The sequence below is a fragment of the Balaenoptera acutorostrata genome, chromosome 15 (assembly GCF_949987535.1).
Source record: "Balaenoptera acutorostrata chromosome 15, mBalAcu1.1, whole genome shotgun sequence".
NCBI classification, from domain to species: Eukaryota; Metazoa; Chordata; class Mammalia; order Artiodactyla; family Balaenopteridae; genus Balaenoptera; species Balaenoptera acutorostrata.
Window position 1 is genome coordinate 561,912 of NC_080078.1, and position 22,325 is coordinate 584,236.

The 22,325-nt window shown below is 65.7% G+C and overlaps 1 protein-coding gene and 1 long non-coding RNA gene across 3 annotated transcripts; one reads left to right on the plus strand and one right to left on the minus strand.

The window, feature by feature from the left end:
• Positions 1 to 469: 469 nt before the first annotated feature.
• On the minus strand, positions 470 to 3,856 carry LOC103019104 (uncharacterized). Of its 2 annotated transcripts, XR_450359.2 has the most exons (4): positions 2,070 to 3,856; positions 1,428 to 1,746; positions 1,276 to 1,330; positions 470 to 1,189 (listed from the first exon to the last, which is right to left on the minus strand). It is a non-coding gene; the product is annotated as an uncharacterized LOC103019104 (long non-coding RNA). The 2 variants fall into 2 exon arrangements; XR_009005453.1 differs by having other exon boundaries at positions 1,276 to 1,746.
• An 86-nt stretch (positions 3,857 to 3,942) lies between these two features.
• Positions 3,943 to 9,140, plus strand: LOC103006468 (cytochrome P450 2W1). The gene is made up of 10 exons (XM_057528749.1): positions 3,943 to 4,006; positions 4,058 to 4,242; positions 5,239 to 5,401; positions 5,716 to 5,869; positions 5,911 to 6,067; positions 7,335 to 7,508; positions 7,847 to 7,985; positions 8,072 to 8,256; positions 8,588 to 8,729; positions 8,857 to 9,140. The coding sequence occupies exons 1-10, from the start codon at positions 3,943 to 3,945 to the stop codon at positions 9,138 to 9,140; spliced, it is 1,647 nt and encodes a 548-aa protein (XP_057384732.1).
• The last annotated feature ends 13,185 nt before the right edge of the window (positions 9,141 to 22,325 follow it).

Here is a 22,325-nt window from a genome sequence, read left to right on the forward strand (position 1 = left end):
AGGTTCTGGGTGGATGTGAATGTTGGGGGGACGCCCTTCGACCCAGTGCCCTGCTCCAGCCAGTTTGGGGTTTTTTCCCTATGAAGAGTCCCACCGGGCACAGAACCCTAGGGTTCAGGTGCATGCGATGCAGAGGCAGGCCCCACACAGGGGGCTGGGGGGGCCCTCCTGGACCCCAGGGTGTGGGCGCCACCTCAAAGTTCAGGGGTCACGAGCTTGAAAAATCATTCTTGTTGCCGAGAAAAGGGACCGGCTGGCCTGGAGCAGAGCTCAGGAGACCCCCCCAGCATTTGGTGTCAGATATCGGGGGACAGGAAATGAAGGCGCGGCGGAGACCAGGGACACCCGGAGGTGGCGGCTCCCCCTGGCGCCCTGCAGATGCGGGGGCAGGAGGGGCCTCGCCTGGGGTGTGGGGCGCCGGGGGTGCAGCCACTTCCCCGGGCGGGAACGTTGCCGGATCTGACGAGGAGCAACCCCTTGGCTCAGGTCGCGCTGCCAGGAAGTCATCTTACAGCGACCGTGCAGCTGTGCACAGGGACGGGCACACAGGCCTTTTTATTTTATTTCTTATAAATTTATTTATTTATTTACTTTTGGGCTGCGTTGGGTCTTCGTTACTACATGCGGGCTTTCTCTAGTTGCGGCGAGCGGGGGCTACTCTTCATTGCGGTGCGCGGGCTTCTCATTGTGGTGGCTTCTCTTGTTGCAGAGCATGGGCTCTAGGTGTGTGGGCTTCAGTAGTTGTGGCTTGTGGGCTCAGTAGTTGTGGCTCGCGGGCTTTAGAGCGCAGGCTCAGTAGCTGTGGCGCACGGGCTTAGTTGCTCCGCGGCATGCGGGATCTTCCCGGCCCAGGGCTCGAACCCGTGTCCCCTGCGTTGGCAGGCAGATTCGTAACCACTGTGCCACCAGGGAAGTCCCACACAGGCATTTTTAGCAGGAGTTTCGTAAGGGCCTGAGACGGACCGACAGACAGGCAGGCCCAACCCAGCAACGAGGCAGCAGTTACGCAGTGGGAAAGAGGCCCCTGCTTGGTCCTGGCCACATCGTTACCATAAAAATAAAATGCAGAGACTTTGGTTGATGGAGACGTTCACTGTCCTGAACGTGGCAAAGGTTCCCTGGGTGTCTACGCATCTCAGCTCATCCAACTGTACGCTTTTACATGCGCCGTTTACCGTACGTGAATAAACTTGTTAAAAAAAAAAAAAAGCGTGTACACAACAGGGTGCATCTCTGAAGGATGCACAAGGAAGTGGTACGTCGGGAGGTGCTCACCTTGCTGAGGGACTTGGTGGACTTCCGGACTCTTCGCTGGTGTGTCTGTCGCCTACTGGAATGGACAAATATCCAAACTAATACCTACATTCATCAAAGAGTCTGTGTGGGATGTTGTAGTGGCTTCACTGGTGGCCCCACAAGAGACGTACCCGCCTGGCCTTGGCAGGTGTCACAAAGGGAAGGGTCTCCAGACGAGGCCATCCTGGATGAGGGCCGGCCGAGGGGCGCCAGCTGCCCTCTGGAGCGGGGAGACAGGACCCCGCCTTGCTCCGAGCCAGCCCTGCCCACACCCACCGCGCAGCTGAGGACACGCTCCCGCTGTGTGAACGCCCGTCTCCTGCGGCCCCGGGACCTCACGCAGGCGCAGCCTGTGACACAGGCCGCTGGGAGGCTGGCAGGACCCTTTCCGGGGGCCGGGGCGGGGGCGAGGGGGGCCGGTAGGCGCAGCAGCTCTTTCTAGGAGTTTGTCTGCGAAAGGAGTGGAGCGTGAGGGAGGGATTTTACTATTGTCGTTGCTGTTATTTCAGGGTGCGGGGCGGGGGGAAGGCGCTAGGTGAGCTGAGGAAAGGCGGCAGGGGGCTGGTGGTGCTGGGAGAGATGCCCGCAGGCCCTGCCGGCGCCGCCTGTGGCGACTGCCGGGCTCGGGGCCCCGGGACGCTGCAGACAGAGCAGCGCGGGCCCCCCAGGGGACGGGCCCCGGAAAGCTCAGAAGGGACCCTTTGAGAGCCATCCACCTCCCCTGTCCCAGACTCTTCTAGAACCTTGCCCCTCCCCCATCCATTCCCCCTTACCTTGGCTCCCCTCCTCCAAGGGTGACTCCAAGGCTAGGTCACAGGTCATGGCCTCTGTCTCTCGAATACTCACTCTTGAAGCCTAAAAACACAAGTCCCACCCCCAGCCCCCCGCCGGGTTCCAGAGGCCAGAGGCCCGAGCCAGCTCCCCGGCCCCGCCGGCCCCTGTCCTCCCAGGGGGCCCTGTGATTCCCCCAGGATAATCTCCTGCCCTGTGGTCGGAGGGCGATGGCCAGCAGCCCCAGGCCATCTTCCACCGAATCCCTTCGCTGGGACCCGACACACTCACGTCCTGGGGCCTCACTGCCGACCTCCCTGCTCCGCCCCGCCCGTGACCTTCCCCCGCTGCGCACCCCGCGCTGGACGGGGCGCCTCCCAGCTGAGCCTGCTTCGGGGTGACCCCGCCAGGCTGTCGGGGGCTGGAGCCGTGCAGGACAGACGCCGCTCTCCCGGGACCGGTCCCGACACGTCCTCTCCAGCGGCACTGTCTGACTGCGGGGGCCGCCAGCTCCCCGGGGCCCGACCTCGCCGACCTGGAGGGGGAGGCCCCCCACAGGGACCCTGCGTCAGTCCCCAGCGCCTCGGCCACACTGCCCTCCCACCACGAGCGTCCTTCCCGCTCGGCCGCCCGGGCGGGGCTCCCGTGGCCATGACCTGGGCCTTCCCAGCGCCCCTTCCGGCTCAGACCTCCAGGCTCTGCACAGGCTGTTCCCTCACGAGAAGGCCCTTCCTCCTGTGACCCACCTCTCCAGCTCCGACACCCAAGGCACTTCCCGTGGCAAAGTCGCTGCCACACGGGGAGGGCCCTTTTAGGATCCCCGTGCCACCAGTTTTTGTAGCCCTAGCTCCTGGCTGAGCCTGGTGCACGCGGGCACTCAGTCAATGCACACTGGACTAATTAAGTGAACTGTCCCGGGCGTACAGGAGCCCCAGCCTATGCACCCAGTAGGGGGCTTGGTACCGGCCGCTCAGCCCGAATGATCCGGAGACCTAGCAGTCAGGGAGGGGTCCTCCCTCACTGCAGCCCCACGGCTGTGCATCTGGACGGTGTGCCTGTGAGGTAGTGAGCACCCGGTCACGGGAGGTGTGCAAATCGGGGCTCAGAGTGGGTAAGGGCCCTCAGGCTGCCTTGGCTCTGGGGTTTGCGTAGGGGTACGCGTGGCGCCCCAGGAGACAGGGCCCGGGGCGAGGGGCCCAGGGGCGCGGATGGGGTCCCCGCAGCCTCGTGTTGGGAGGAGGCCCAGAGCAGGCCCAGCCACTCCTGGCACCAGCAGCCCTCCCGCCCCTCAGAGCTCGTTTCCCAAACAGCACCGCCTCCCCTCCCAGCTGGGCCGCCAGGGTTTAGCAGGCCACAGTGCAGCCTGGCCGCCGGTCGCTCAGCCCGGCCCTGCCTGCGGGGTGGCCCCTCTGAGCAACCCACCGCCTCCCCGAACCCCCGCCTCGTCCCGGCGCGGCCAGGGCCTCCTGCCTGGGTGACAGGGCTCGAAAAGCCACCAAGGAGCAGACCGCCGCTCGGGCGAGCTCTCCGCCGGGGCCTCTGAAGTCCCAGGATCTGAGGCGTTTGCTGTGCAAACCTCGTGAGCTGCTCCACTCCTGGTGTCCCCCCCTGGCCCCAGGCAGAGAGGAGCTGGGTGGACACAGGTGGTGGTGGGTTTGGAAGAGGCCGAGGGGTCCTTCAGAGGGAGGCTCAGAGCCTGGGGAGGACGGGGCCCAGGGCCCCTGAGCCCCGGTTCTGATGGGGAGACCGGGCAAAGGCCGAGACATGTGGGGAGCACACTGGCCGCCATGCTGTGCGCTCCCCAGCGAGGCGAAGCCCCCAGCGGCCCCCGGCCCCACCAGCCCCCTGCCACAGACTCGACCTCATAGACCACGCATGCCTGTGGCTTTAAGCCGCCTGGCTGTCCCCTGCGAACTGCTCATTCCACATTCTTGGGGTGGTGGGGTGGGTGGGGTGCGGCACGCCCTCCCGGGAGGCCTGTAAGGTGCAGGGCGGGTGGCGCCCCGGGAGGGGAGCTGGGGCCTCGCCACCCGCCGTCCTCACGGCCCTGCTGCTGCTGGGGCTTGGGGGGCTCCTCCGCACCTGCACCCACACCCCCTCCCCGGCCCCCCGCTGCCCCTCATCGGGAACCTACATTTGCTGCGTGTGTCACAGCAGGACCAGTCGCTGAGGGAGGTAGGTCAGGGCGGACACGTCCTCAGCTGGGCTCTGCGCCTGGGCCCGGGGCCTGGCCCCTGCCAGCCCTGAAGGCACCCCAGCCCCACCTCGGGAAAGCTGAGCCCCCAATTTCCAGGACCCCTGTGGGGTGGAAGGTTCGTGCCCAGCCTGATGCTGGGCCGACAGGGGACATAGGGGGCCCAAGTGCCCGCGTCGCCTCGGGGAAAAGACATTCCACCCCACAGGGAAACAGATGGGCGGGCCAAGGAGCAGGGGGCCAGGAGTGGCAGGCCCGGAGGGCTCACTGGAGAAGGCAGCCTTTGATGAGTGCCTGCAGGAGGGCCAGGCGGCAGAGGTCTGGCGATGGAAAGGACCAGGACCAGCGCAAAGATGTGCCCGTGGGCCCCGTGGGACGCCTGCTGGGTGCGGCTCCTCCCACCTGGGCTGGAGGCTGAACACCCTCGCCCACCTCGAGCCGGTGAAGCAGAGGTACAGGCCCGGCCCCGCCCTCGAGGGCCATCCAGCCAACCCCCCCCCGCCCCCCACTGAGCTCCAGCTCCCATGATCACTTGGCTGAGGTGCTTCCAGGACCCACCCATGAGGCTGCCTCGTGGCCCCCAAGCCCTGCAGGTGGGTGGGGAGCCGTGACGACCCGCGAAGTCAGGCTGCAGGCACCACGGTTCTCAGGCCCTGTGCCCAGTGCCGGGCCCCGGAGGCCACCGTCTGCACGCCGGTGGCAGAGCGGGCAGTGGACAGGAGTGGCAGGCCCTGCTCCACCCGTGTGATCCACGGCAACTCACTTCCCGCCCCCAGGCCTCAGTTTCCCCATCTGTAAAGTGGGGAGACAACAGCCCTCCCGTCTCAGGCAGGGGCGCTGGGAGGACAGAAGGGAGGGGGCACACACAGAGGCCCAGGGGCCTCCCTGAGTCCTCCACATATGGGCGGGCGGGGCCTGAGGGGCTCCCAGGGGACCTGGGGGTGGGGCAGCAGGCTGATACCTGCCCGTCCTGGCAGCTCGCGCAACAGTACGGGCCGGCGTTCACCGTCCATCTGGGGCGCCAAAAGACGGTGGTGCTGACCGGCTACGAGGCGGTGAGGGAGGCCCTGCTGGGCACCGGACAGGAGCTGGCCGGCCGGCCCCCCATCGCCATCTTCCAGCTCATCCAGGGAGGCGGGGGTAGGTGTGTGGCGGGGTGAGGGGGCTTCCGCCAGGTGGAGAGGGGCCAAGGAGAAGGGTCAGTCCCCTTACCTCTGGCAGCTGGGGGAGTGCTCCCAGTGTGGCCCAGGGGGAGCGCCAGGGTGTCCACGTGGCAGGCTGGGCGCACCGGGGACCAGGGCACACCAGAAAGGGCAGGGCCAGCCGAGGCCAGCTCCAGGGGCCAGGCTTGGGGGAGGGAGTGAGGCCCCAGCCAGGCCCCCGCCCCGTCGGTCAGCCCCCCGTTGCTCCCTCCTGCATCACCTGGGCTGCTCACGGGGGTGTCAGGCCCGCAGGCATCTTCTTCTCCTCCGGGACGCGGTGGAGGGCCACCCGCCGGCTCACCACACGCACCCTCCACGGTCTGGGCGTGGGGAGGGCGCCCGTGGCCGACAAGGTCCTGCAGGAGCCGAGGTGCCTCACGGCACAGCTGCACAGCGACGGAGGTGAGTGGGGGCCCGTCAGCTCTGAGGCCTCTCTCCACGCCCAAGCCGGCCCTTCCCGCTGGCCCTGCTCGGCTGGGCTCCCTCCAGCATCACCTTCATGCTCCTCTTCGGCCAACGGTTCGACTGCTGGGATCCCGTGTTCGTGTCCCTGCTGGGCCTCATCGACGAGGTCATGGTCCTCTTGGGGACGCCCAGCCTGCAGGTGAGAGGTCGCTGCTCCCAGCTTGGTGGGTGGGGGCAGGGAGAGCTGAGCTGCCGCCTCGGGGGAGCAGCACGGCAGGCCCCAGGCGCGCGCTTCCACCGGCCACGTGACCCCAGGCCGGCCCCCTGTGCTCCTGGGAAACGAGGGGCAGGGGTCCTCGCCTCCTCCTCCACACCTTCCGTCAGTAATAGAGGCATCTGCTCAGAGGTGCGGGTGGGACCTGGGCATTTCTTCCCCGGATATGGGGCTCGATGCACCCCAGGCCCCCAGCCCTTGCACCCGGGGTCCTCCTGCAGGGTCCGGAATCACGGGGATCAGTCCTGATTCTCAGAACCCCCAGGGCTGTGTGCATTTCATTCTTTTCCAGAATGTAAACTGTTCTCATTTGTAGCCACCATTACCAGTTTTAACCATAACGTGCTTAGGCACGCACGCTGAGGTGGGGTACACACGTAAGCTGGCACGTGGCTCACGTGTACTTTTCAGGCCCATCTCTCCAGGACCCGAGCCCGTGGGCGTGGGGCGGGCACTCATGGCTTGGGTCCTGATTCTAAGTCATCCCTCGCGGCTGGAGGAGGCTCGGACGGGCAGGAAGACTTGGCCTCCGCCTGAGAGCAGCCTGGCCGAGTCCCTCCCCCAGGAGGACGGAGGCCAGAGAGTCGGGGGCTCCAGGGAGACAGAATGTTCCACGGCCTTCCGTGCGTATGCCCCGTGTGATGGCTCACATTCTGGGGGACACGGTGGTGCGAGTGTAGCCAGAGGGCGGCTGACAGCCGTGTCAGACAGGCTGTGCCGTGAGCCCCGTTTCACGACGTCGTGAGCTGAAACTCTGAAGTTTGCAAGTCCCCTTTTTTTTTTTAATGACCCAGCACATTCAAAGTTATTTCCACAGCGGCAGCCCTCGCCCTTCTCCCTCTTCCCCGCTTTGGTGGGTGGGGAGCGGGGGGCTGGGATGGCAGGCTCCTGCTATGACTTGCACGGACCCCCAGGGGTGTTATCTGTCCAGCGGCCCCTCCTTCCTGCACTCAGGTGGACGACTTCATCAGAGCCCCTGGGGCTGCTGGTCCCAATGGGAGGGTGAGGGAGGGGCCCCGCGAGCAGGGAGTGGGTGCCCCCTTGTGGCACCTCTACCCGGGGTCTGGGGCTGCGCCAGGGGCCCTGGACAGGCGAGCACACCTGCCGGAGTACGGATCTGCCCCTCACCAGGTGGGGCTGTGGCGCCTGTGCCCTCACCCCCCCACCACGCTGTCTTGCCCCCTGCCCCCAGCTGTTCAACATCTACCCTTGGCTCGGGGCCCACCTCCAGCTGCACCGGCCCATCCTGCGGAAGGTGGAGGCGGTGCGGGCCATCCTGAGGACCCTCCTGGAGGCACGGCGGCCCCCCGCGCCTGGGCGGGGGCCGGTGCGGAGCTACCTGGACGCCCTGATCCAGCAGGGCCAGGTGTGGGCGAGACCCACCCCACCACCCAAGAGGCCTGGGGGGCACCCGGGGCCCCACCCAGGAGGAGAGGGGCTGGGGAGGGAGCCATGCTGGCCCTACGCCATACTGCTCCACCTCCTGGCGGGGGGGGGGCCTCTCTGAGCCTCAGTCTCCTTATCTGTGAAATGGGGTGGTTGGGAGGCCGCGGTGAACCCAGAATGTCGTAGGTGCTCGGTGGATCCTGGCGCTATCCTTCCCGCCAGGCCTCTGTCTTCTATGCCTTTCTTGAGCCTGGGGCTGGGTTGGGGGGGTCCACGGAGACAGCCTCCAGCTGAGCCCAGCCCCACCCACCTCTGCAGGGGAAAGACCCCGAGGGCCTGTTTGCCGAGGCCAACGTGGTGGCCTGTGCCCTGGACATGGTCATGGCTGGCACGGAGACCACGTCCGCCACGCTGCAGTGGGCTGCCCTCCTGATGGGCAAGCACCCCAGCGTGCAGGGTGAGCCCGTGAGCCCGTTCCCGCAGGGCCCAGGACCGAGGGGCAGAGGCTCCCCGGGACGCTGGCGCCCACCCTCTTGCCCGCAGGCCGGGTGGAGGAGGAGCTGGACCGAGTGCTGGGGCCTGGGCGGCCCCCCCGGCTGGAGGACCAGCGCTCCCTGCCCTACACCAACGCCGTGCTGCACGAGGTCCAGCACTTCATCACACTGCTGCCCCACGTGCCGCGGTGCACGGCCTCCGACACCCAGCTGGGGGGCTACCTGCTCCCCAAGGTGGGAGGGCCAGGCCCCCCCCCCCGACCTGTTCCTCTCGTTTAGGGCGGATGGGGCTGGGGGTCTCAGGGACTCAGGTGCCTGATGCCAGGGCTCCCCGTAGGAGGCAGGAGACGGGCTCATCGGGCGCAGCCCTCGGCCTCACAGCCCCTCACAGCAGACCCGGGGCCGCACCACGGGGGTCACCTGGGGCTAAGCACGAACCCCCAGCAGACCCCTGCCAGGCCCCGCCCCGCCTTCCCACCCCCCGCAGGGCCCCCTCCCCGTGCTCCCCGCCTGCGGCCGCCTGGGTGGACGGGGCGTCCATCCGCCCACCTGCCGCCCCTCACAGGGCACGCCTGTGGTGCCCCTCCTGAGCTCCGTGCTCCTGGACAAGACGCAGCGGGAGACCCCCCGCCAGCTCAGCCCGGGCCACTTCCTGGACGCCGACGGGCGCTTCGTGAAGTGGGCGGCCTTCCTGCCTTTTTCCGCAGGTACCGCAGCCCCGCGGGCGGCGGCCTGGTCCCCGGGGCCTCGAGAGCTCAGGGTCCCCAGCCCGCAGGGCTCCCCCCGCCCCGCCACGGCCTCCGGCACCCACCCCGCACCCCGCGTCCCCTGCAGGCTGCCGCGTCTGCGTGGGGGAGAGCCTGGCCAGGTCGGCGCTGTTCCTACTGTTCGCAGGCCTCCTGCAGCGGTACCGCCTGCTGCCCCCGCCCGGCCTCAGCGCCGCCACCCTGGACACCACGCCCGCCCTGGCCTTCACCACGCGGCCGCCGGCCCAGGCCCTGTGTGCGGTGCCCAGGCTGCAGGGCGCTGACCACGAGAGGCCTGGCCTGACTACGGGACAATGTCCCAGGGCCGGGGAGCGTCTGAGTCACTCCCGGCTTGCGGTGCTCGGCCGGTGATGGAGACAGGACGGAAGGATGGATGGCTCCCCCCACTGGACTCTCTGCCGTGGCCGCCACAGGCTGTGAATCCCACCCCCGGCCTGAGAGCCCCACCCAGGCCTGAGCCCCTCCTCCCTCTCCCAGGCCCTACACCACAGGGCAGAGCTGGGTTCCCTCCTCCCTCCATCCCTACGGCCCGGGGAATCGCCGCTGCCTGTCTGCACCCGGGCCCCTGCAGACCCTCCAGGGCGTCCCCCCCCCCCAACGGGTGCAGCAGCCCCTCCCAGGCCTCCCCTGGGCTCCCCGCTGCTCCGTCTCCTGCATCCCCCTCCACACTGCCCCCATCTGGTTCTCTGGCAGGGCCAGCGTTGCCAGACAACACCTGCCAGGCACAGAGGTGCCACCCACCTGCAGCTGGGGATGCAGGCAGATGGCAGGGGCTGCTGGGCCCCGGGATGACGTCCACCCAGAGGCCAGCCTCAGACCAGCGTTCCCGCTTGCTCTGTGCCGTGCCAGGCCCTGCCCTGGGTCCAGTGGGTCTCCTGCAGACCCCACCCCGTTCTCAGAGGTCCTGGGCACCGTGCCCAGGCAGCACTCTGCCCCTGGAGCCACCACAGAGACGCCCTTAGCAGAAGACAAGCTAGTTGAGGGACAGCAGCCGCCCAGAGGGCGACAGCGGGGCTTAGGTGGGAAGGATGAGTAGCAGTTTGCAGGGAGGCCGCCTCCACAAGCCTTTTCTCTGGTCCATTCTGACCCCCCACTCCTCTTCCACATCTGCCCCCAGACCCTCCCCATGAACCGGCTCCTCGCCTCTGGGTGGAGGTCACCTGTCTGAGGAAGAGCACACAGAGGGGCCCGCTGGCAGTGGGTGGAGGGCCAGGGCCCGGGACGTGGCAGGAGGTTAGCGATGCTGGCAGATTCTGCACCAAGTGCCGAGATCACACCGATGCCTTCCCAACACCTTCTCCACGAGCTGGATGGGGGCAAACAAGCCGTGGCTTCCGCCCTCCTGGAGCTCGGAGCTTGCCGACTGGACCAGAGGGAGGCACAGGGCTGGGGGCACACAGGAAAAGGCCCTGTTCCCAGCGGGGGACCAGAGGGCCTTCCTGGAGGAGGTTGGACACCGGAGCATCAAATGAGTACAAACTGAAAAGCCTGACCACGCTGAGTGTCAGCGACCACGTGGGGAGGCTACCCTCGAGACGGGAACTGGTGAGCAGGGCGGGGTGCGAGAGCAAGGCCCAGGGCCTCCAGTGCCAGGCACCCCGTGACCCTCAAGGGGGTTCCGACAGAACGACCCAGGACGCACCGTCAGCACGCAGATCTTGGGGCAGGGGGTGGGGTGTGGGGAAGGGAAGCTTCCTAATCATGAAGAGCAGGGCTGTGGCCACGATACGTCACGGTGGGCCCGGGAAGGGGAGGGTGGTCCCCGCATTTCTGGAGTGGGCAGGGCAGCGAGGGTGCGCTGTGTCCTTCTCTTCTTGTCGGTTTGGAACACCTGGAGTTGGACGCGGGGTGGAGGGAGCCCGCCTCACCCGGGGCACAGCCGAGGTACCAAGCTTCATTCTGCAGGGTGGGGGCAGAATGTTCCGGAGGCCATGGAACTGGCCCAAAGCTGCTGTGGGAAGAGACTCGGCTTTCTGGCAGCGGGCCCTGGTGGGAGGAGGTGGGTACAGCTGTAAGGAGGGAAAATGCTAGCATCACCTTTGCAAGGCCCCTGCTCTCTGCCGTGGACCCAGAGCAGGAACCGTGGCCGCGGCACCTCCCGGGACATCCCGCTGGGCCCAGGTGCAGGACCCAGAAAGTAAGGCGCTTATTTTCTAACTTATAAGAATAGGTGTCAAAATGAACCACTTTCAAAGGTGATGTTTAAGTTTTCTCAAAAGAACCTGATTGGTTGGTTGATGTTTTATGGTGGTTATTTTAATTTGCCAAAAACAAATTTAAAAAGCCATCCTGCTGGGTTGGAAGGGGTAGATCCTGGCAGAAAAGGTTTTAAAAATGTGCTGCTCAGACTTCCCTGCTGGCGCAGTGGTTAAGAATTCGCCTGCCAATGCAGGGGACACGGGTTCAAGCCCCGGTCCGGGAAGATCCCACATGCCGCGGAGCAACTAAGCCCATGCGCCACAGCTACTGAGCCTGCGCTCTAGAACCCGCGAGCCACAACTACTGAGCCTGCGAGCCACAACTAGTGAAGCCTGCATGCCTAGAGCCCATGCTCCGCAACAAGAGAAGCCACTGCAATGAGAAGCCCGCGCACCGCAACGAAGAGTAGCCCCCGCTCTCCACAACTAGAGAAAGCCCGCACGCAGTAACGAAGACCCCACACAGCCAAAAATAAATAAATAAAATAAACAAATTTTTTAAAAATAAAAATAAATAAAAATACAAATGCGCTGCTGCTCTGGGCAGCCCGGCCCCACAGGTGGCCTTGGTGGCTTGAACGCAGCTGAGGGGGCAGGGGTGCCGGCGGGCAGAGACACAGCTGGGAACAACGGTGACCCCGGGGTGTCCTTGCATGGCGGAGGGAGTTGGGGAACCCTGTTTCTGGGCCGAGGCTCTGGCGGGGATGGGTCTTCATTGGGGGGACGCGCCCGGGACGTCAGGCGGGGGCTCTACCCCGTGACCTCCAAGCCGGTGGCCCATCTTGCGGGCCTGAGCTTCCCGGGCCGGCGCCCAGGCATCCAGATCACTGCAGCTTGGCGCCCTCAGGCGGTGGGCTGCTCGTCACCTGCCCCAGAGCATCTCCGCCTCCCACCCCAGGGGGCGGTCACCCCGAGTCCAGATGCACATCTGAGGGGGACTGGGCAGAGGGCTGGTGTGAGCGAGACCCTCGTCCCCCCTAGTCCAGGGCTTGGGCCGCACACTCTCTCGGCAGGGGACCCAGGCCTCCATTCTCAGGCTCCCCTTGCCCCCGCCTTGAAATGGCCAGAGCCGGACCAGCTGGCTGGGGCCCAGGAGAGCCGAGGCCACCTAGCCTCTGGGGACACCAATCCCTTCCCCTGCTTTATGTTGACACGAACGCAGCACGTTTTGCCAAGTTTGACGTCTGTCGTCTGAGCCACGAAACCACCCTCTGGACCCACCTGCCGGACTCAGACAGCCTGAAAGCTCCTTCAGCTCCCCAGCGAGGGATGTGGGACCAGGAACTGGGGACGGTGGACATCTGCCCGGCCCCTGGGGCTGCCCCCAACCCTGCCAAAAGGCAGAAGCCCTCCCCGCTACCCAGTGTGCAGATCGACCCCTGGGTGGGAGCTGACGGGTCAGTCATCTCACATTCTAGTTGGTTTTGTTGCATTTTTTAAAATATTCTTCTTACTGGGGTAAAACATACAGAACATAAAATTTATCGTCCTACCCACTTCTCACTGTCTAGTTCAGGAACATCGAGATCATTCACACTGTTGAGCAACCATCAACACCATCCATCCACAGAACTTTCTCGTCTTCCCAAACTGAGACCCTGTCCCCATTAAACACCAACTCCCCGTCCCCTCCCCCAGCCCTGGGCCCCCACCCCCTCCTTCCTGTCTCTGTGACCTTGACTCCTCCAGGGACCTTGCAGAAGTGGAATCACACAGTATTTGTCCTTCTGTAACGGTCTATTTCACTGAGCATCGTGTCCTCAAGGTCCACCACGGTGTGCCAGAGTTTCCTCCCTTCTAAAGGCTGAGTCATAGCCCGTCGTACAGATGAAGCACCTTTGAACCGCTCACCCTTTGTCGGACACTCCAAGCTTTAGATCCTGTTTCTGGCTGGCTGTGCGGCTTTTGGGAGAAGCCTCCGCGGGCAGACGTCCGTCAAGGGCCCGCTGGCATGGTGGGTCAGGAGGGGGCAGATGGGCTGGACGTGAGGACTGGGTGCACGTGGGTAGGTCAGTCCCTGGACAGGCTGCTCCCAAGGCTGCAGTGCCCCGGCCTCTCGGTCTTGAGGGGGGACCTTTGGGGGCCGGCGGGTGGCTCTTGGTCCAGATCTGCCTTTGGTTCCAGGGCTGGCCCCTGGCCACACCGCATCAGCCCCAAACCACAAGCGAACTCTCCAGAACAGACATACAGGCTGTGGTCTCAGCTCCCGGGTCTGCAGGGACTTTGACTGGAGACGTTCTTCCGTGAGTCCAGAACCCAACGGTGTTGCGCGGCCGCCGCCCACCTCGCAGGGCAAACCCGTGGTGGGGGAGAGCACACTGGGGGCAGGGGTCCCGGCTCGGGCGTCCAACTTCCCGAGGCCCCTCTGTCTCAGCTTCCTTCCCGCCGCGCCGGGGCGGCACACAGGGACACTCTGGCTGGTCACCGCATCCTTACAGGACCGACGGGACACGCTCAACACCAGTTTACCCAAAGTGGACGCCAACCTCCTGGGGGCGCAGAAGCAGCTGAGTCCCCACATCCCACAGGCGAGGCCAACAGGAAACACCTGCTTCTCGGCCATAAACGCTACAGCTACTGGCTGCGTGGCGGCAGCTTCCTCGGAGGGCCAGGGTGCCGGGCGCTGAGGCTCTGACAGGCCAGGGAGCTTGACCGCACCCCAGAAAGCCCCGCCAGCCCCCGCCAGCCCCATCCTGATCCCTCGCGGTGCCGTGACCGCTGGCCTGATGGACGCCCGGGACGTCAACAACAGGTGGGGGAGCTCCACCCGCCCCCTCAGGGAGGTGCCTCTCAGCCCACGGCCGGACGCCGCGCCGGCGAGCCTCGTACCCACGTGCGGCCACCAGGCTCAGACCCTCCCCACCGACTGGCCCCTGGGGCCATCAGAGTGCCGCCTCTGACCGCACAGGGACCCCAGGAACCGCCCGGATCCTGAGCTTGCTCCCGTACCACGTGACGCATTGCCTCCCCTGCGCCTCCTGCCGGGGGGCGCCGCAGAGGACCGCACCGCACGCCCTACGGGAGCCCCCCAGTCGGCGTCCGAGGGCCTCTGTGCACGAGTGAGGGGAGCGCCTGGCTCTCCTGGGCCGTGTCCCATTAACAGGAAACGAGGACCCGGTACCCACCACGTTTCCCTTTTTGACTTGGCTGCCAGGAAACCCAGAGCTATGTTCTTCATCAGTCAACCCGGATTCCTTAAAGAGAACGTGCCCCTTCCCTGTGCCCTGTGGACCTTCCTTTATTGCACGTCTATTTCTCAGTGTTTTTAAAATGCCCCAAAGCTGAGGGACAGTGAGGTTGGCACCCGGGCGGCTGCATCACCCACAGATTATCTGCAGAACCACGATGACTCGTCGTCACAGGGTGCTTCCCATCAGGGACCTCACCTCACCTGAGGGCCTCCAGGAGGGCTGGGCCTCCTCGTTCCGTCTCCAAGGGCTGCAAGGCCGAAGGAGGTGCCTGGCCAGTGGCTCCCACCCGGAACTGGACGTGTGTGCGTGTGTGCCCAGTGGGCGGGGGGCACGCCAGATGCCCCTCAGGGAGCAGCACAGCAGCCCCTTTCATGGGGGGGAGCAGACGAGACCTCGGCGTGGACGAGACTCGCCACGTGGGGTGGCATGACCCTGGGTCCGGGGTCGGGGTCACAGGTGAGAAGAGGGAAAGGCCCCAAGTGGTCAGCGAGGGACCTGCCTGGGCCCTCGAGATGTGTGGCCCTCCTGGGCTCGGGTCACCCCTCCTCGGGCCACCACCCCCACCTCCGCCGTTCAGACACTGAATTGAACTGAACCACGGACGCTCCTCTGAGGCGAGATCCCCAAGGGCCACGGTCGGGGCCCAGCCGAGCCAGGAGTGGCCACAGGAAGGCCCGGGGCCTCATTCTGGAATAAAGGGCCCCCGTTACTCACGGGCGGTCAGCATGGAATTCACGACAGAGCTGCCCACGTGACGCAATCTCTCGGACTCTGCTTTCCTACTGCCCCCTGGTTACGTGGCTCACAAACCTGCAACGGGAGCAGAACTCCGGGCTCGGCCCCGCTCTGCTTCACTCGGGGCACCTGGGGCGGCTCCTCCCCCATCACGGCGGCCTCGAAGCCACGCGGGGCCCGTGCGTCTCCCAGGCGGGAAGCCGACCACGCCCGAGGGGCAGAGCATCACAGACTCGATGGAGTTTCAAAACTGCACAATCACCCGCCACCACGTCTGACTGTCTGTGGAGACGGCCTGGCCACACGCGCTCCTCCGGGGACGGGGGACAGAGCAGGTGCCTCCCGGCTGGGCAGGTGCAGGAGGGCAGCGCGTGGCCCCTGCCGACACCTGGAAACACGGCCTGAAGAGCAGGAGTCAGCCTGCAGCCAGAAGACTACACGAGGGGCTCGCCTGGACGCCGTCCCGGGAGGCCACGGAGCCCACGCCCCACAGGCAGGGAATGAGTCACACGACAAGAGCCACGGCCTCCAGAGGCCAGTTTTTATTGGAAATGCACCCCGGTTTTCCCTGTAAGTGGCCAGCGGAGCCGTGGCCTGCGGAGGGAGGCGAGATGGATAAGCCACAGCCCAGGCCCCTAGGTGAACGCAGGCAGGTGCCAGGCGGCCGGCACCGAGGGACCGCCCGACCCATGGGGGGGCCAAGCCCCCACACGGATGGGCCACAGCTGGCGGGGAGGGCCAGCTCTGGTGACCTCTAAGACACCCCTGGGACAAAAACAGGCATTTCCCTCAATAAACAACTTCCTTGGGGGCCTGAGGGCCACTGGGAGGCCAGCTTATTTCAGAGTGACTGCGTTCTGCTGTGAAGGGGTTAAAACTGTCATCCCCTATAAACAACTTCTGGCCAAGGGATCAGGAGAGAGAAGTGGTCCCTCCCAGGGTCAGGGGCCAGGAGGAGCAGGGACCCCACGCCCCCACCCCCGAGCCGCCTGCTAGGAGAGCAGCTGCAGCACCTGCCGGACGCGCTGGGTCCTCCCCGGCAGCGGGGCGCCGGCGCCGGCACCCGCTTCGTCCAGCTCCCGCATCAGCACCTCTGCCTTCTGTACCGTCAGCTCGCGGGCCCGGCCCCTGAGCCCCTCCAGGTAGGCCAGCAGGGTGGAGAAGTGCTCGTCGGGGACCTGGACGGGGCAGAGAACAGTCGTCAGGGCTGGGCGGGTGGCGCATGGAGACGCAGGATGTCTGCACTGCGGGCCCCGGGCCTGCGAGGGGACCGTCCAGCCCTCAGCACCCTCAGGCTGGGCCCCGAGGAGTTGCTCCAGGACGACGGGCTCGGGGAGGTGGAAAGGGCGGCCAGCCCGCTGTCCTCTGCTGGCCCCCGTTCTTTTCCCCACAGACTCCGGCTTGTGTTCCAGAGGCTGGCAGACGTCAGTTTTCACTCCCTCCTGAAATGCCACTAAATCAACAGTAAGCAGATATGTTTTTAAAGAGATAAATCGGGCTTCCCTGGTGGCGCAGTGGTTAAGAATTCGCCTGCCAATGCAGGGGACATGGGTTCGAGCCCTGGTCCGGGAAGATCCCACATGCCGTGCAGCAGATAAGCCCGTGCGCCACAACTACTGAGCCTGCGCTCTAGAGCCCGTGAGCCACAACTCCTGAGCCCGTGAGCCACAACTCCTGAGCCCGTGAGCCACAACTCCTGAGCCCGGGTGCCACAACTACTGAAGCCCACGCGCCTAGAGCCTGTGCTCCACAACAAAAGAAGCCACCGCAATGAGAAGCCCTCGCACCGCAACGAAGAGTAGCCCCCACTCGCAGCTGCTAGAGAAAGCCCGTATGCAGCAACAAAGACCCAATGCAGCCAAAAATTAAAAAATATAAATAAATTTATTAAAAATAACAATAATAAAAATAATAAAGAGATACATCTCTTAGAACAAAGAGAGTAGAGGAAAAGATAAGAGTGACAACGTTTTGGGGCTGGAGATGAATGATGGTGACTCAGCAGATCTGACGAAGGCGAAGCTTAAGCTGAGAAACGCAAATCATGCTGCAGACCATCCCCGCCCCCAAGCCCGGGACTCCAGAACTGGCTGTGTGGGCACTTCTGGAAGTGAGAGTAAAGATGGGGCTAAAAACAGGGGCGACGGGAAGTCCACTTCAAAAGCAGCTAGTGACTCACACTGACTTCAAAACCTGAGGGCCACAGGGAGGAGGAGCAGGTGCCCTGAGCTGGCCCAGTGGGGAGTGGGCGTGGGGCTGTGCAGGAGTGCAGGGGGGTCCTGGGCAAGGAGGAGCGGGCAGCACCCCCCAGCCTGGGGCTCCGATTCCTGCAGCGTCGCTGGCTTGGCCCGGCCCAGGCTTTGCACCCCGCTGTCCCCCACCTGCCCAACAGCCACGGCCTGATTTCAGAACTCAGCTCACAGGTGCCTCCTCCACGGAGGGGCCCCCACCCCCCGTCAAGTGCACGCAGGGCAGAGTCCGCCCTCAACTTCCCCGCCGGTGGAGCCACTCAACAATCGTAATGAAAGCTACACAATCGTCACAGATGGTGACGACGGCCCCAGATAAATGGATTACAGCCCACTGAATAGAACAGGAGAGTCCACGCTGATGTGGGAAGTCACAGCCCACTGGAGCAGGGGGCAGCAAAGCTCTTCCTTGTCGGAGACGGGATGAAGGAAACAGAAAAGCCCCAGACAGGGTCACCGAGGGCTAGTGAGTGACGAGAGATGGGGCAGCCCCCAAAGACTCGTGCCTGTGACTGAAAGAATCAGTAACTTTGTAGGAACAAATCTGACAGCCACCACCCACGTCATGTGATCAACATCGACACCAAGCCACCACGGGCCAGCTACGAGGACGAACACATACATTTCCCCGAGGCCGGGTGGGGATCTAACCAACCACGCCGGCCACGCCCTGCCACATGACTGCCCTTGCAAGCACATCAGGGTCACGAGGGTCGGTAAGATGGGGGGCATGCCAGACCGGACAAGACAGAGGGGCAGACACCGGGTGAGTGCGGTTCTCGACAGGCCCCGCCCAGGGATGCCACTGAGCACGTGGAGTTAGTAGTGACCACGTGACGTGGAGCCCCGACTCAGGCCGGGTCGTTGTCCCGTAGGACGCCCTGATGTGCAGCAGGCGCACACTGGAGTGTCTGGGGGTGATGGCATCTCCCAGCCCTGGCCTTATAGCCACACCCCACGAGGATCCACAGGGGGAGGGCGGAACTTCCAAGCACGCGGACGCTGGCCTTCCTGGAACGGCAGCCGCCTCCTGCAGCTGGGAGCCTGGAGCTCCACGGATGAGTCCGGCCGCTGGGCAAACCCGGCAGGGGTTCTGACTCCCCGACACCGAGCGGGCCCCTCCCCCTGAGCCCGGGTTTCATCTCTGGAAAACGAAGGGCTGGACGGGGTGCTCCCACAGGGCCTCCACGAGCTCCACGGTTTCTTTGTAATCATAACCCGGCCAGGCCACAGGAAGAACAGGCCTCAGGAAGGAGCTTCTTGGCCAGGGAAGGGGGGCGGGGATCGAGGGGGCTGTCCTTCCCACACCCCCCGCTGGAGGGGAGGCCGAGTACAGAGGGGCTTGGAGACCTCGGGCCAGTGTGGTCCGACCAGGCCCTGCCAGCCGGTCCTTCCCACCCATCACTGGGAGATCTGACCCCATCCTCCCCAATGTGCACAGACCTCCCCCCCCCCCGAGTGTGCACGGACCTCCCCCCCCGAGTGTGCACAGACCCCACCCCCCCAAGTGTGCATGGACCTCACCCCCCGAGTGTGCACGGACCCCACCCCCCCGATTGTGCATGGACCTCACCCCTCCCCTATGTGCTTGGACCTCACCCCTCCCACCCCGAGTGTGCACAGACCTCACCTCCCCCGAGTGTGCACGGACCCCCCCGAGTGTGCACGGACCTCCCCCCCCACCCCGAGTGTGCACGGACCTCCTCCCACCCCGAGTGTGCATGGACCTCCTCCCACCCCGAGTGTGCACGGACCTCACCCCCCCCGAGTGTGCATGGACCTCACCCCCCCCGAGTGTGCACGGACCTCCCCCCCCACCCTGAGTGTGCACGGACCCCCCCGAGTGTGCACGGACTTCCCCCCCCAAGTGTGCACGGACCTCACCCCTCACCCCGAGTGTGCACGGACCTCACCCCTCACCCCGAGTGTGCACGGACCCCGAGTGTGCACGGACCTCCCCCCCCGAGTGTGCACGGACCCCCCCCGAGTGTGCGCCCACCTGGTCACGGTCATACATATGCAGCAGCAGCCAGGTCTGCCTCGTCTTCTGAAACCTCCAGTTCTTGTGCTGCTGGGCCCAGCTGGGGAGGCAAGGACACAACGTCTCAGGTCCTGCACAGGAGCCGGAAGGCCTGCACCCACTGGCCTGGGGGGCCTTTCCTTGGCTGGGGGACGGGGCGGGACATCTGCAGAGGACCCTCCCAGCGCAAGGGCGCGAGGGGACTCTCAGGGGTCTGCGCCAGGAGGACCGTCACCTCCACACGCCTGCCGGGGGCCCTCGGCCAGGACGGCAGGACCGGGGGACACAAGGCCACTTTCTTTCAGCTCTGCACGTCCATCGTTTCACGACTCTAATGTGAACACTCTGAATTTCACCACCTCAGTCCTTCTTCCAGAAACGTTTACTGTGCAGGACGGCAGGACCGCCGACTGGAGCAGGCATGGCCTTCACGCCGTGAGCTGGGCGTCAGGGAGGAGCCAGGAGCCCTGACGCCGAGGGCCACGCAGGGGTCCCACTGGCCCAGCCTGCGCGTCACCACCCAAGGGCCTCGGACGCACGGGGCCCCCAGGTGACGAGGTAGCTGCGGCAAAGCGCGGCTGGTCCCGTGGAGCCCAGGCTGAAGGGGCCCGCGGAGGAGGAAGCAGGCCACGTCGGGAGCCAGTGCCCAGGGGAGACCCGAGCGCTGGGACGGACAGAGGTCTGTGTGTCTGGGACCCGGGCGCTGGCGGCCGTGGAGGGGGCAGAGCGCGGGCACCGGGGCTGCAGGACGGCGGGAGGGCCGGCCTCCCTAACCGCCCAGCCGGTTCATTCTCTCGGGACAAGCAGCCCCGCGGCCGGCGGCGCTGAGGCAGAAGCACACGCTTCACGCCTGTGGCGTTTCCCACGTGCCGTGACACGTGATGGCACAGCCACCCAGGCCCCACCCCATGTCTGCCCGGGGACCACGGGCACTTCGCATGGCACCACCGAGCCGGACCTGGCCACAGCTCGTGCCCTCCTGGGGGACCAACACCCCGCCCGTGCCTGGAGTCCCGGCTCCAGCACTGAGCGGGAGGCCGGGGTGACGTGTGTGCCCACGACAGGGCCCGGCTCAGGCTTCTGCACCCGCAGGGGCGCCCCACCAGGAGGAGGGGGAAGGGAGGGAGGTGGGCGACTCGAGGGAGGGGAGGAAGAAAGGGAGAGAGGAAGGGCCACCAGGCTGGGGAGTCAGCGGCCCCTGGCCGTCTCCTCAGGCTCCTCTGCTGGCCTGACTGGGAGGGGGCGGTCTGTGCGGGCCACCGCCGCCCGCGGGACCTCTCCCTGATGCCAGTAATGACGCAACTGTCTCTCGGCTCCAAACCCACCGCTCATCCTCTGCCTGCGCAAGTGGAGATGGGCCCTTCAAGATGTTTCCTTCCCAGACGGAACAAAGTTACACAGAAGATGCTGGACACACGGGGTGGGGAGGAGGGGGCTTCCTTCCCAGCACGGGCAAGCAGCCCGCTCTGGTGCCCACATCCACAGTGCCCCCCGTGGTTCTGCAGCGCACCACTTCCCAGAAGTCTGCTGGCGCGGCTCCCGTGACCTCCCTGCTGCCCGTGTGCCCCTACGCTCCCTGGGCTCGGCCTGGCCCCTCACATCTGCTCCTGTGCGGTCTCCAGAGGGCTCTCGCTCTCGCTACAGTCAAGCAGTCTTTATAATAAAGAACACCTCCGCACTGGCCCCAGTTCGGTTACTGTGTCGTTCCACCCGCATCGCGCCCTGGCCAACTCATCTGCCCTGGAAGACCTCGCTCCTCCCAGGGTCTCAAGGTCCCTCCTGAGCTGCCAGAGGGTTTGGGAGGGAAGGACCACCTCAGGCCTGGCTCCCTCACTGCTGCGTTGGTGATGTGGAGGAGCTGGGCATCGCCCCGAAGCGCCCCCTCCCCCCTGACCCCAGGGCTCTGACCAGGGTCAGCTCGACCCTGTGGTCCGCCGGGCCCCAGAAGCGGCTCGGGTGTCTGGAGCATCGGACTGGCTTCAGATGGGCTGCCCGGGCCCACGGGGGGCAAAGGGCACCCGGCTGGAGGCCTGGGGGGTGTGCGGCCCCACGGAAATCCACAACGGACAGAGGAGGTTCCCAGACACACCAGGACCACGTGAATGACGACTGAGTGACCACGGGGGCCCCCGGCTCCTCCCAGAAATGCCTCCCCAGAAGGCAGGGACCCACAGATGGAGTATCTGTGATTTTGGTGAGCAGGGGAAGTGAGAGGTCAGAGGTCAGCAGGGAGGGGAGCGCAGGCCCCGGGGGCTGAGGGCCGAGCCCGACCCTCTCAAGGGGGTGCTGCACCACGAGCGGCTCCCATGAGCACGCGGCTCTCGGCACCGTGAGGTCAGGGACGAAGGATGTTCCTACTACCCAGACGGGTGAGAGGCAGGTACAGGTGCTGCCTGCGGTGCAGGACCCAGATGTGACGGCTGCTCTGAAGCCACAGCTCCCCACAGCTTCTGGTCCCCTGGGGAGCGCGGGGCGGGGCCGTCTGAGCTGCTGAGTGGGTCCGCTGCCCCCTCCCCAAGACCACCGTCTTCAGAGCACTCCCCCGAGTGACAGCGGGGCCTGCAGGTGCCTCTCTTGGCTGCTTTGTACGGCCGTGTTCACCATGGAAAATATCACCTCAGCTGCAGGTGGAAGGTGCCGGGACGGGACCAGGTGTCAACGAGAGGCCTGCTGGCCACCCCCGTACCCCCCACCCCCTGAACACAGCCCAGGGCCAGGCCCAGGGTCAGGGGAGGCCGCCGGGCAGCTCCCTCCGCTGGTGCGCAGGCTGGGCCTCCCCTCCCGCTGGGCGCCACGTGGCCCCCGCCGGCCAGCCAACGGTGGCCCCTGCAGGGCGAGGAAGGCACCCGGACTTCCCTGGGCGGGGAGGGAGGCACTGAATCGAAGGCGTGTTTCCTACAGGGAGGCGGGCAGACCTTAACAGGAGCAGGCCCCCACGAGGAAGGGACGGCGCGCTCGCAGATCCCAGCAGAGCCGAAGGAGGGCTGCTCCCGGGGGCTCCGGCAGGCCCAGCACAAGGCCCGAGGCTCCCCAGGGCACCCGTCCCGGTTACGGCCTGTGCTCCGCTTTGTGCCAGAGCAGGCTCCGGCTGGGGCTGGGGGAATGGCAAGCCCCAGCCCATCCAGCAGGTGGGAGCCCTGCCC

Bases quoted from the DNA above. Each gene is read 5' to 3' on its own strand.
- LOC103006468 (XM_057528749.1), top strand. From the start codon at position 3,943: ATGCCTGTGGCTTTAAGCCGCCTGGCTGTCCCCTGCGAACTGCTCATT. The intron at 5,402-5,715 runs GTAGGTGTGTGG...TCAGGCCCGCAG, and splicing joins GCTCATCCAGGGAGGCGGGG to GCATCTTCTTCTCCTCCGGG. The intron at 8,257-8,587 runs GTGGGAGGGCCA...CGCCCCTCACAG, and splicing joins GGGGCTACCTGCTCCCCAAG to GGCACGCCTGTGGTGCCCCT.